General features: G+C 36.0%; 1 protein-coding gene across 2 annotated transcripts in view; it reads left to right on the top strand.

Annotated features, from left to right (window-relative positions):
- Positions 1-14,631, top strand: part of Rerg (RAS-like, estrogen-regulated, growth inhibitor) — a 115,156-nt gene that overhangs the window by 88,849 nt on the left and 11,676 nt on the right. For both annotated transcript variants that reach the window (XM_005379016.2, XM_013511678.1), the window contains exon 3: positions 13,788-13,844. In XM_005379016.2, the coding sequence (XP_005379073.1) occupies positions 13,788-13,844 (57 nt within the window). The remainder of the gene's footprint in view (positions 1-13,787; positions 13,845-14,631) is intronic.

The raw sequence follows: 14,631 nt of genomic DNA, 5'->3' as shown, positions 1-14,631 counted from the left end.
TTCTTATAAAGCTAAGTGTAGTCTTACCCGAATCCAGCAATTTAGCTACTGAATATTCTCGTAAGCAATTTGATCTCTTGCACCTACACAGATACCTGTGTGTGAATGTCTACCACCCAAACACAACTGTCCTAAACTGGGAGCAACCAAGACGTTCTGTCAAGGAATTATGGGTTAGAAGAACTGTGGGATGTACAGTGGACTATTCAGCAATTAAAAGAAACAAGCTGTCAAGCAAGGAAATGATATGAAAACAAGCCCTAAGTGAGTGTCAAAAAGTGAAGGGAGCTCATCTGAGATGGCTTCGTACTGTGTATCTCTAGTTATGATTTGACACATTTACTAAGGGTAGGAGTGAGAAGGGAACCACCATCTTTTGACTTTTTTCTCCTTCGGTGATGCTGGAGCAGCTTTCTAATCAGTCCTCTGTCTCCTGTCTTCTTTACATTCCCCCAGCGCCCCTTGGCAATGAGATACAGTGACGTTTAGGGGTTTTTTAATAGATGGGCATATATTATCTTTCTGCTTATAATGGCTTAACGGCTTCCTTTCATGTTAAGTATAATTAGAAATTTCTTAGCTTATCTTAAAAACTCTTCAGAATATAGGTACTTTTCCAGCCTACTTGCCTACTCTTCCTCTCACCTACACCCTTATATCAGGAGCCTCTGGTTCTCCATATAAGCAATGACTTTTTAAATCTTTCCAAGGGGCTGCGAAGATCGCCCTGGAATAAAGCGGGAACTGCTAAGGGAGACTCCCTGGTGGCAGGGCTCTCACCCTGGACAGAGTCTGTAGGCAAAGCCGATTAAAACCATATGTGCCCACACTGACAGGAAGCAAGATCAAGCTGCAGCAGAGGATATGCACGAGGAGCAAACTTGTTAAGATCCAGGGACCTTTATATAAGAGGCCACTCGCTGAGGAATAAACCAAAAATATTCCTCTGCTTCCCTGGGACACTTAGTCACTCTGAATCACTTTTATACCCATAATAAAATCTGAATGCTTCCAGCTGTCAATTTCTTATGTGCTCTAGTAATAAAAACATGGGGCGAATTTTTTAAACATTAACACCATATGCACCTCCTGTTCCAAAAAAAATTAAAAATCCAATTTTGATAACCAAATCTCTTGACAACTTAAAATAATATTTAGTCTATTATGGCTTGTTCTGTTTAAACATGATGTTTTGGACTAAAATAATATTTTAATAAACATATATAACAAATTGTAAACTACTAAATTAAAAGCTCTGACTTGAAACCTTAGTAATTTTTTCTTAATCATCACTCAGGGTAAAACAAATAATAATTTTCAGCTTATATAAAACTGGTTTGAAATCTTGGACAGAGAACACGTGGCTTTTGACTTATTAACCTTTAAGATATAAAGACAAAACTACATCAGTTTGTTATCATATTTCAAACTAACGTCCTCTTGTTTCTCCTTTCAACTGAAACTGTGGAAGAATCTATTGTCTTTTGATTGTAAGAGTTGAGTTTTTAAATTGGAAATTTAAATTTTTCTTGATTTTACATTCTTTCTAAGTGTTCCCAAATCTCCTTACTATTAAATGTGTCAGGAATTATATCACGATTCTGCACTTGCCCTTGACATTATCATCCTATGGCCCAACTGCCAGTATCATATTCTCCCTAACCTTACCATTTCATAGCCAAATAAGTTAATTTTTAGGACTTCAGGTACATTGAAACTAGACTCTTTAGCTACATTTTCAGAAACAAAACCATTTCCTAATAATTCTTGGAGATTACACCACTTATTCCTAAGAAATGCTTTGCACAGAGAACTTACATTTATTGCATAAGGCTTTCTCCTTGTGGTATTTTTGTCAGAATGCAGGACAAATCAAAAACTTTAGGCTTAAACAAACACAGTAATGTAAAAACAGTCCCTAGACCCCATCTGGAACTAATTCACTTCTCATTTTAACTTCTGGAAATATAAAACACACATTTTTATGTTGCATTCACTTTACATTTCCATTAAATTGCTGAATTTCTCTTTTTATGGGTGTTAAGGGTTTTTATGTCACTTCATCTTGACCTTCACAAGGAAGTGCAAAGGGTCAAGTGTGATACATAGTGGGGAGTGGGGCTGCTTCACGTAGTACAACTACTGAACCACAAACAGGTTTTTGTGCTCTGATTTGATCTGTTAAAGTTTTTTGTTGTTGTTCAGCTGGAAATTTTGAGGAGTTTAGGTAAAGAACACAGGCAGTAGGAGAGGCCACCATGTAATGAAGCTGAAAAACTCGAGTTTTGAGCTAAATCATCTTCTCTTACTTTACGTTATTTACCTGGAACATCTTAACTGTATTCATTCCATTTACAAAAAACTGGAAGGTGACACTCTAGTAAAAATCACCCCTTTCGGCTTCAGTGTGTGATGGAGCTGCCCCTGGAACAGTATCAGGTATGGTACTTGACACAAACATGACAGATATTCAATAAATCTTATTGACTATGATAGATGAATGGAAAGATAAAGAATGGATAGAAAAATAAATAAAGGAAGGAAAGATGGATGGATGGATGATAGATGGATGGTAATTCCTAACCTAATGTTTTCCTGAATATCTAATGTTCAATACATTCAACATTACTTGTTTTTAACTCATTTACCCATTATATTCTGGCTCAAATAATAATGCTACATCCAGACTTTATTCTATGGGGAACTTTGGCTTTAATCCTTGCCTGTCACTCTCCATATCCAGTTAGCGAAAATTTCTGGACCAGAACAACACCAGATATCCTTCTACTCAGCGCCCTAAGTGCTCTCCTCCTACACATGAGCTCCTTTACGCAGAAATCCTTATAACCTGGCCCACACACAGATCCACCCATGCACTACTTTACCCTGCTCAGACCACATGGAATTCCTAGCTGAATGAGGCTCTCCTCTATGTAGGCCTTTGAATAGGGTTGCTGGCTGCATGACCTGCTCCTCTTAAATTAGTGAGTTTCACCTTATCCTAGAGTGAGATCACAATTTAGCTCTAATTTGCAGTCATTTCTAACATCCTACCTGAGGAATCTTCCCAGCCTTTTTCTTTTGGTGCTTTGCACAGTGCTCAATCGATATTTATTGATTAAATGAATGTGTGAAACACATACAGAGAAGAGAGAAAGACTTGGCAGGACATCCAAATAGAAAGGCATTTCTAAAGTATTAACCTTCGTATCAGTAAATACGTCTGAAATCTGATGTTTGCACTCACAGCAGTGCTTTTAGGCTCTCTGCTGAAGGTCTGACATTTCCAGTCACAGAGTTCTGAGGATGTCTTTTTGTTTGACATCCCATTTCCTGTCCAGCTTATTTCTATCGGCTTACAACACAGCTTCTCAGTTCAGAAATGGCCTTTAGTCCCGTTTGACTAAGGGGTCTTGAGATTCCAAATTGGCATAGTCTTGCTCTCACATGTCACCAACAACTGGTCAGCCACAGCTTCAAAGAGTTATCTTGGCCTCTAAAGGGCAAACTAGACCAGGTCCCAGTGCTGGGGTGTTTATAACCCTCTTCTTCCCCCAAGGTACAATGGTTCATGTGTACTGGAGGAGGCCAGAGCAGTTACAGAAGAGAGGAATGAATACTCTGAGATAAAGGATGTTTACTTAGGAAGTGGATGAAGAAAGACCCAAGAATATAGTATTAAGGAACAGAAGTGTTGCACCGGGCAACAGAACAATGTAATTTGGAGATGCACAGAGGTCTGAGTGAGGGAGAGAAGGGAAGACTGAGCTACCTCCTGCTTTAGGTTGCCCCTCGGGTTTGTTATCTTTGAGCTGGAGAAGCAGTGACAGGATTAACCTTTAAGGACAGTGTTACTCCAGGTTTGTCTATTACATTTTCTCCACTGGAAAACACACATTTTGCTCACTTGGAGGCATTAGCGTGAGTCAGGCTCTCCTCCATCTTTCCTTCTTCTTTGATTCAGTCTCTGCAGTGAGAATGTGAGGGGTCAGTGGGATACAGTGGTGCACTCCTGTCATCCCAGCACTCAAGGGGACTGTGGCAAGAGGAACACAAGTTCAAGCTCAGCCTCGGGACCTTAGTAATTTGGTATCTCAAAGTACATATTAAAAAATGACAATAAAGACGTAGCTCAGCGTAAAGGCCCTGGGTTCAAGCTCCAGTACCTCATCATGATGAAGGAGAAGGAGGAGGAGGAAGAGAAGGAAGAAGAAGAGGAGAAGGAGGAGAAGAAGAAGGAGAAGAATAATGCTAAGTGGCTTGCTGTCATAGCTGCATTCAGATAATATTTCAATTTATAAACTTTTTTTTATTTTTCCTTAGCCATGGAAAGGGAGAAAGTCTCAAATTCTCTAGAATAGGAACTGTGTCTTATTTTCTTTGTGGGTTTTCTCATTTTTTGAAATAGTTCTTGACATTTTCATTTGGTTGTTGAAATAACAAACTTGTCTATAACTAAGTAAAGTAGTGAGGTGACAACTACTTATCACACAATACTTCACAGTTACATCATTAGATTCTTTGTTTTCCTTGTTTTTACATTCCTAAAGACATTTTGAAGAGAAAACCAAAAAAAAACTGACTTATCCTAAAGATTTTGCTTCTTGAAATTTATGTTCTCACCTGTGTTACTATGGTTTCTCATCATGGATATTTTCTCTGTTTAAGAATAAGAAAGCTAGTCATGAACCAAAAATTCACTTCTTAAACCATTCTGCTCCAGGAATTGTATGCTCATGTGGAAAGAGAAATTTTAACCATAAAGAATTAAATCATATCCCTAAATATATTAAAATGTGGTGGTAAATATTGTACATTGGAAAAAGCATGTTTTAAGGTAAACAAAGCTCAGTTCAACCTCAGTTCTGTAATTTAACTGCTCCGTAAACATAGATAAGTTTATTCTACTTTCTGCTCAGGTTTCTTATGTGTAAACTAGGGAACATTAATGGCTACTTTTAAGAATTTACATGAGAAATAAGCAGAGTCAGCACCAGTAAATACTTAACTGCATTTTAGATATTTAACAACCCAGAAATCCCTTTTATGTTGTTATGATAAACATAGTTAAACTTACTCAGGACTGGTGTTTCATGTCTGTAATCCTAGCATTCTGGGAGGCCAAGGCAGAAGGATCACAAATTTGAGCCCAGCCTAGGAAATTTAGTGACTTAGTGAGAATCTGTCTCATGATAAAAAATACAAAAAGTGATTGGAGTGTGGTTCAGAATGGAGGCCCTAGGTTCAATCCCTGACACTGAAAGTAAAATCCTGTTTAATGGCGATTTATATGTGTATATACATTTTAAATCAACAGCTAATATGATTAATGAACAAATACTTAGGTTTATAAAATTAGTTTATCCCACAATAAAACTCTGCACAAATCTAAGGTGTAAGCTAATTTTTACTGCTCTGAAACTTTTTACCCACTTAAGAATTAGTCTTAAATTTAGGACTGATCATGTGAAGGCAGAGAGAGTGGTTTCTCTTTGGCCTATAAGAAGAGTTATGTTGGGTCCAACATTTCTTTATCCCTCGGGTTCACAAGGTGGACAGGCCAGACGGGCATCTGAAACAGGCATTAAAACTGAGAAGTGGTCAATATGTTTTCAAGAAATGGAAGTAGCACTGAAAGAACATGTTTTTAGTTTGCATTTCTCAAATGACCAATGGTGTTGAACATTTTTTCATATATTTATTTGCCATTTGTATTTCCTCATCTGAGACAGTCTCTTTAATGGTTTGATCAACTTGCATTCTTACATCTGAGAATCTGAGCAATTTCATTGAAGATAACAATATGTAATATAACAACCACTCTTAATCTCTATCATTTTGTTTTGAAACCCTGTATCATTATTTTGTTTTTGCTTTGTTTTGTTTTTGTCTATGCTGTTGGTATTTTATTATTGTTTTTTAATTCTTTTTATAATAATAAAGCAGAAACTTTAAAAAAAGAATGTTTTTAAACAATATAAACACACCAGAGTACAAATCAATTGCAATAGTAACATTGAGACCAAATAATGTATTCACATTTTAATGTTCTCCTGATTCATTTCCCAAATATGTATCAATCATATAGCATGTATCAGGCACTTATACCAAGTACTGGAAATAAAGATGAGCAAAGCAGATATTTGCAATTGATAAGACAAACAGGAATATAAATGAGTATTTTCAAAGCATCTGAGCACCTTCTATAACAGAGTAAACAAATGACACTTTTATGTCAGAGATGTGACTTTGAATGGCCAGGAAAATCTTTGGAGATGTTTCATCATTTGCTAACAGTAGATCAGCCATCTGGTGAAAAGCAACATTATCTGTGATTCTATCCCTTTCTAAATATGTCTTTTATTTCACTCTTTTCTTGACTTACTGGCATTCTGTGTTGGTTACTTAATATGGTGACCAGTTATTAGCCAGTGTGGAATTTTAAAGGGGGCCAAATTAAAATAAAATCACCCTGAAAGGAGTTGAGGAGCACCCCACATCTGCGATGATCTTAGTCCAATAATAATAATAACGATAATAAACTACAACAACAACCAGCAAAGGAAACATACAGCCAACTAAATGAAGCTAAAACAGTACTGTGAGGACAATTGCATTGTTTGTGTATATATAACACACTGTGGATAACAGAATTAGGGAAATGATGTCATTGCTTCACATTAAGGAAATAAGAGAAGATCATGAATGTTCAGAAGTGTACATGTAGAAAAGTTACTTTTTCCTAGAGACATCTCAGTTTTATTTTCACTGTGGTTTTGATTCTGTCATAACAAAAGTTGTGTAGAGAAGACTAGATGATGTGTTCCTTTCAAAATGGAATTGCATGTGTGTGTAAAAAGTATCTATATGTAAAGTACATATAGCATTCTCTGTGAAATGTTTTACATTAAGGGTTTAGTAACAATAGAAGAGCCTACCACTTAGACCCCTAAGCTTCCTAGTACAAATTTCCCACCTGTTAAAAGGAGTTACACTGAATGAGTAAAGGTGGTACACTCAAAGAATGTGGATCCTGAGGTCAGGAGGAGGGGGCTCATATTTCAGAAAGAAATAGAAACAATTTGACCTTTAATTTTCATACTTATCCAACTATTTGATGCAACAAGAAAGTGAACAGTGAAGATATATATGCAAAAATCTAAAATGCTGCCTGAACTAACAACACACACTCGATAAATGAAGGTGGATGATAGTAACATTGCCACTTTTTTTTTCTACTTTTTTCAATATAATTTTCATGATATTGTTTAAGTTTGTACTTACTAGAGTGAGAAGACAACTCTCAAGTTATATTCAACTTCCTTGTTTTTCTTTTACATTATTTTTAATATATGATTTATTTTTGATGACATTTTAACGATAGGTCATAAAATTCCAACTGAAAGCAATTTAGTGCTGATTTCGCAACCCCTGTGGGCTTGGTAATATGTTCATTCGCTTCATGTTTTTGCTGGCATTAAGATCAAATAATTACACTTTAACTACTATAATAAAGTGGAAACAAAGAAGAAGCAAGGAAAAGATGTACTCTCCTGAGTGTATCCTTACTTTAGAAGTTTCGTTTTTAGAATATTGTATAACTTTATTTCTCCATGTAGAATTAAGCTTTAATACTTCTAATTCATTTGGTTGTAAATTAAAATGAAAAAAATTGAAATGACAAGCAATAAAAGCTCTAACCCTAACCCCTAAAGATTGTATTTATGTTTTTGTGTGTAACAAGAATTTTTGTTTGTTCTTCACAAAATATTTTAAATTCTTCATGACAGAATTATCCTAAATTTACTAAATGTTATGGGAGGCTATTAAAATTTTGTTAAAGTTGTCAGGTATTGCAATTTAAAACTATATGGAAACAACATAAATCAGTTAACATCAGTGGTTCATAATAACTTTTTTCTTAAATGAATTAGGAAATGATAAGCATTCATAGAACTTTAATTAAAGCTAGGGTTTTCTTTGGGTGTGTTATCAGAGTTATGGGCAAAATTTAAAAGGCACTCTAGATGACTAGCTGATGAATAGTGTTCCTTGAAAGGGTCTTAACTGAAGTACATTTATTTTCCCTGTTTTAAATTTTTTTTTTTGTACCAGGAGTCAAACTCAGGACCTTGTGCTTGCCAAGGAGGTGCTGTGCCACTGAGCTATATCCTCAGCCCTCTGTTAAAAATTTTAACCTGGCTATTTTAAAAAGTTCAGCTGGATTTATCTAATACCACCAACTGAATCTAGTCAGTTGAGTATATGGTATTTTTTGGTGCCCTATAATGGATATTTATTGTTAGACGCTACGAAGTTTGGGGAGAGACATGCCGTATAGCAATCGCTGTACGTATGGACAATGACGGAGGAGGGCAGTAATGGCAGGATATGCACTGCTAACTAGGTTATTCTATGAACTATATAAGTGAAAATTAGTGATACAGCAAGAATTTATTTTTAGCATGAGTCTTACAAGCAGCATTTGAGAGATCTGTGGTATGGCTCTTCTTTTTTTATTTTAGAATTTAAGAATATCAGTACTAGTTTTCATTTACCTTGGAAAATTCATTTCTTTCTAAAAGAATTAGTATATGGATCACATCTAATTGAATTCATTTACACATATTATTTGGATCATTCAAGCTGGCATTTGTGATGCCTTCTTCATCATTAAAATGACATCAAGAATTACTTGGAACAACCAGCCCAGATCTGCTCGTCTTTAGAACTAGCCTGGCTATTCGAATGTAGCTATCTGCATTTGAGCTCTCAATTATGCACAAAATATCATCCCACTTAATGGTTGCATTAAATGCTCTAAAACATTTCCTTCACTTTGAATTTTCCATTCTTTTTAGAAACCAGCTTTCATTAATAACCATTGAATTTTTGTGCCAATAGTACTAAAAATGAACCACATATGATGAAAAAGTTATGAATTAGACAAAAGGGGAAAATGTTCCTCTGTAAGTTAACCACTGGACATGTTTGTCCTGTTTAGTGGAAAGGTACTGATTTTTTAAGGCAGTGGGTAAGAAATTAACTGTCAGTAACAAAATAGATCAAATCTTTCTCTTCAGGAGGAAAGGATTTTATATCAGACTTCTTCTGGCAGAAGTAAAGATTATAAATGTCACCATTTTACTTCAAAAGAAAAAATTCTCCCAGCATATTAGATCAATTTTATAGTAACTATTCAGATAAAATGTGTATAATTTGTGTAAGGATAATTGAATAACCATTATAAAGCATTTTAGACGATATGTTTATATATCTTTGTAAGCGAAAAATTTTGGAAAGGTGGCATGGTTCTATGCTGAACTAGCCTGGGTTTTTTTTTAATTACTTCTCTCAGTGTGTGATTAATTATTTAGCTATTGAAGACAAGTAATTGATGAGATGGACTGATACATCTTTTCATGTATCCAATAAATATTTCTTGGTCTATCACGTGCCAGGAACTGCTTAGACACCACAAAACTGAATAAAGCAGGTTCCATGCACTCATAAAATGTGCATTCTAAAGAAATAATGCACAATTAATAATAACAATATTAATGCTATATGGAAGTCAGCCAACTTATTATTAGTAGTGGTGGTAGTAGTATGAATAAGTATTAAGTAGTAATAAGCCAGTGGTAGTATTGTAGTATTAGCAGGGTGTTTAAGGGGTACACAGCAGGACAGAGGCAGGAAATCGCCTATCTTTAATTACACTCAATGTTGCTGACGTTGCTTTAGCCACTCTTCCCTAATTGATGTTCTTTAAGCATACCAAGCACACATTCCTGCCTTAGAGCCTTGGCATTGCCATTCCCTCTGCCTGGAACACTTGTCTCAGGTGTCTTCCCTCTTCCCTTTCAAATGCCATCTCCTAAAGGAGGCTTATGCTGGCCACTTTATTTTAAACAACAGCTCTCACAATTTGCCTTTCAAAGCCAAATCCCCCTTATCTTGCTCTCTTGCTTACTTACTTGCTTTCCTTCTTTTCTTTTCTTTTTTCTTTTGCTTTTCAGTACTGGAGGTTGAACCCAGGTCCTCACATATGCTAGGCAGGTATTCTACTACTGGGCTACATCCCCAGCCCAATCTGCCCTTTCTTTTTAAGTCCCAAGGGACTAACTACCTTTACATACTATATAATTTAGCTATTATTTCTATTTTTAATTTGCCTCTGCCTAGTAGAAAACAAGCCTTATAACATCAGGGATCTCTGTATGAATTGTTAGTTAGATTATTCGCAACACCTAGCACAGAACTAGCACAGAGTGGGCATTCGGTAAGTATTTGGTGAAGAACATGAGGTCAGGGACCAATTGGGACAAATACATGGCAGGAGATGGTTTGTGCTTCCACAGAATCATTGGCTCCTTTGTGGAGAGCTGATCAAGGGTACTGTGGGGGTTCAGGAGAAGCAGACCCATCATGCAGGAAGCAAAAGTAGTACTGACATGTGGAGCCAGGGAATGGCTGCCGCAGGGTGGAGGAAGTGAGCTGTGGAAGGATATATCACGTATGAAAATCATATTCCGTAATAAAATTTTAATAAAACTCATGGCCCAAATAAGACTGGTGACATTCTATAATTCACCAGGAAATGATGAGTGTCATCTACCCAATTTAGACACAATTTAAATAATAAAGGCTTAGCATGTTGACAGAGGAAAAATTCTTTAATAATTTTAAACTAAAATATTATTGAAAACCTAAAAATATATGCATTTGTCTTTCCCATGGCTATCCTGAGACATGAAAACATATCTTCAAATAATATATAACTAATGTCAATTTTTCAAAGTATTTTAATGCATTTGAATAGATTGATTTTCCAATCCATGATTCCATTGTTAAAATGAGCATTTATGTGTGTCTCCTTAAAAGAACATTTAGAATGTTTAGATGATTACATGGATTAACCCCAGCACCACTGATTTGCTGAAACGAGGTTATTTGGTGTAGCTGAAAACTGAACCAGTAGCCCAGAAGTCAGAAGGAACAACTTATCAAAAACAAATACCAGATCATGTTTATTTCAATATAAGAGGTTCCATGAAATTTCGTTTTACTTCTTTGCCATAAAATTAAAAAAAAAGTAAAAAAGAAGTTCCTTAAGGTTTAAGCCCAGAAATAATTTCCTCCCCTATTTCACAAATTGTACGAAGATTATTGATATGGTTTATCAGCCTTTGGCATAACAAAAGTAACAGAGTTGATGTATAGATGGATTGTGAAGGGGAGTTTCAGTGATCACAGCAAAAGAAGACCGATATGTGTCAGAAATACTTTTATATGTGTTAGAAACATATTTATCTGTACAAAACTCATCTTCACAAACTTTCAAAAGTCAGAGACTCTGACACTATACATTTGTTTTGCCACACTCACTTTGTGGCTTCAAAAAATAGTGCTACATAACTGCACAGACCATGAATCATGGGTTCTTATCCAGCAAGATCCAAACATTTACAAATGATGCAATTCTAGAGACTATACTGTCATGTGAAATAAATCAGGCATAGAAAGTTAAATGTCACATTAGATAAATTGTTTAAAAAGTGATTTTTGCCTATTAGGAAGAGGCAGATTAAATTATGTAAATAACTTAAGAAGCAAAATAGAGAAATGGTAAGAAACAGGAGGGTAGATTTTATAGAGGTGGTAAGAGGTCCTGGAGATGGTGGGAGAGGAGAAGGTGAGGAGGGAAAGGCGAAGTAAAGTTGATAGAAATATGAGATATATATATGAACCAGTTCTCCAAGATAAATGCAATTATTATGTCTCATAAACACCTACCAATTAAAAATGATGCAATTATGTTCAGTATATTTGATTTTGAAAGGCAGTGGGTGAAAGTTTTAAGAAATTATTAAAGTTTAAATGGTTTTCGCATTGGGGAGCATCAAATTCAGTTCTAGAAAAAATTTAATTTTAAGACCTCGTTGCTTAAGGATGCCAGATAAATGCTTTTTGGCATTCTAAAAAAGATGGAATTCTTTGAATCCCAGGGGCAGTTATGTTTACTAACATTGATAATTTTTTAAGGAAGAGAAAAATATCTGTCTGATATTCATACATGGTTCATACATGCAAGGCAAAAAGAGTCCCAAGCTCAGGAGCATGAATGGTGACTGACTGGAAACTGTAGCTGCAACTGCATGGGTGCTCACCGTGGGAAGGATTATAGGGTCGGCGGCCTTGCTGCTTCAGGCTTTGTATATACTTTGGCTTGAATCCAGCCTCATGCACTGTAATTAGAAAGAACATTGCTATTTTCGGTCTCTAGTAACCGGGGTGAAGCCACAGATGCCTGTGTCTGTGTGACCTACTAAGGTCTCCTTGCAGTTTGCACTGGGGTCTTTCATAAGACATGGGTGTAGGAGCTGAAAGTGATAATTGACTGACAGTAACCTTCAACTAACCAGTTTTATTTCTTCAACGATTATCTTTTGGCAACTATATCAAAGTGTCTCAGTAAAAATAAAAACCACTAATAGCTTTTTTATTAGAAAACATAATAGATAATGATTATTTAGTTAAGGTCAGTGGGACAGTGAGGATACCTTCAAGGGTCAGTAGGGAGCTCCAGATGCTGCTGCCACTATATGCTAACTAGTGTGCATGCACATTTTTCCAGGCAAAAAAAATCAATAATTTCATTCTATTTTTAAAGTGTCTATGATACCCTCTTCAAAGATTTCCCTAAGATTAAAAACCACTGCTGACTATTGTCAACTATAGTACACGTGTAAGCAAATGGTCCGCATATGTTCCACCAAATTTTAAGGTCCACAAGTTTCAACACTTCTCTTTCTCTGGTGCAAACTCCAGTGAAATATTATTTAGATGGCCCAGAACTTATACTTGGTACGATGCATAAACTGCAGGCACTACAGACAGACTTCTTAGACTCAAATCCTGACACTGTCAAAAACTTGCTAGATGGGCTCACTTAAATCAGTTAATCTTGCAAAACTTCAGCTTTCTTATTTGGAAAAAAAAGAAAAGAAGAGAAAAAAGAAAAGAAAAAGAAAGGAAATGAAAGGAAAAAGGAAAAGAAAAGAAAAGAAAAGAAAGGAAAAGAAAAAGAAAGGGAGGGAAGGGGGGAATGAAGAAGGGGGAAGAGAGGGGGAGGGGAGGAAGAAGGGAGCAAGGGGAGGCCAGAGGGGAGGGGAAGGGAGAGAAGAAAAGGGGACTATAGTACTTGTCCCGCAGGGGTGGGAGGAGAATTCAAGTGACCATTCATTAAAATGCCTCCCACAGTTCCAGAATTTGACTCTGACTGTAAGAATCCCATCAGTGTTACCTGGTGAGCTTTCACTAATTTTTAATAAAATCCTTAATGTTGTATATCTACTGTTCATAATGTAAAGTATCAGCTAGTGTTCTTTCCATTCCAATCAACATTATCACATTTTTAACTCACCTTTGTCAATCCTCATCAGTATTCAAACTCTAGGCACCTGTAATGTGACATTCTGTGTTCAAAGTCACTATTTTTGGTAAAAATTTTATATGTGAGCATTTTCATGTTGTGATTTTTTTAAACCCAGTAACTGAAGGAACAAATCTAAGCTGTTGATTAGTGCATTATAAATCTAATAAACCATTATACCTGTGAAATTGGAAAAATATCCAAGTAAACATTATTAACTTTATTGGATTTATATTCTGAAGAAATACTAACTGCACATGAAGTTGTATGGACCTTTTCTCTTTCCTTAGAAAGATAACAATGCTAGCACATTAACAAATTTGATTGACATGTTGTTCCCTTTCTTCCACAGCACTTGTGGTGAGGTTTCTGACGAAAAGATTCATCTGGGAATATGATCCCACCCTCGGTAGGTCAGATTTTGTTTCCTCCTCCTCGCCAATCAACGATTATGATCCCACAGAATGATGACGTATTCTGTTGCAACGTATTGAAGCCCTCTGTAGCTGTTTTAGAAGTACAAATTGTTATCTAACCATGCAAAGATGCCCTCTAAGAGGCTAGCTCTGTGTCTCACTGCGTCTGTACACAGAGGCGTGCAAGCTTTTAATGCAGAAATGAGGAAATCAGGTCAAATCTGAGACAAGAAGGACCTCGGTGCAATGTGATACTTTCCCATCAGAGAAAGGAAGCATCCTTTTAATTGGAGAAAGAAAATGTGGTTGTAGCAAATCTGGTGTAGAGTGGAATGGAAGGCTGAGGAGGGTAACAGAAAGGGAAAATTTCTAATCACTGATTTGGGGAAAGTTCAAGAACAAACTGTTTTCCACCTTGTCTTGTCAAGAATAAACTATTTCCCACTTTGTCTTGTTGCTAATAAAGTGTACTAAAATGTGTTTTTAAAAAAAGAAGCAAAAAGCAATGTTTGTGGATCCTGAAAGTAGCAATGGTGTTTATGTTTAAACTCTGGCAAAGACTCTCTCTAGGCTCTTTTGTTTTTGCTTTTGTTCCATTTCTGTCTCTAGCTTTATTTCATTGTTTTTGTTCATTCATTTGACAAGTATTTATGAACTGCCTCCCATGCGTTGGTAATGTTGTTTAGGTACTGAGGATCCGTCCGTCAGAATAAGGAGAAAGCCTCTGTGAGTTTTGAGGTTATGGTCCAGTAAAAAAAGAAGTCAATAAATGAATAAATA

The sequence above is a fragment of the Chinchilla lanigera genome, unplaced genomic scaffold, assembly GCF_000276665.1.
Source record: "Chinchilla lanigera isolate Chin_1 unplaced genomic scaffold, ChiLan1.0 scaffold00012, whole genome shotgun sequence".
Lineage (NCBI taxonomy): Eukaryota > Metazoa > Chordata > Mammalia > Rodentia > Chinchillidae > Chinchilla > Chinchilla lanigera.
Note: the sequence above shows the minus strand (reverse complement) of the source record. Positions and strands in the feature narration are given on the sequence as shown.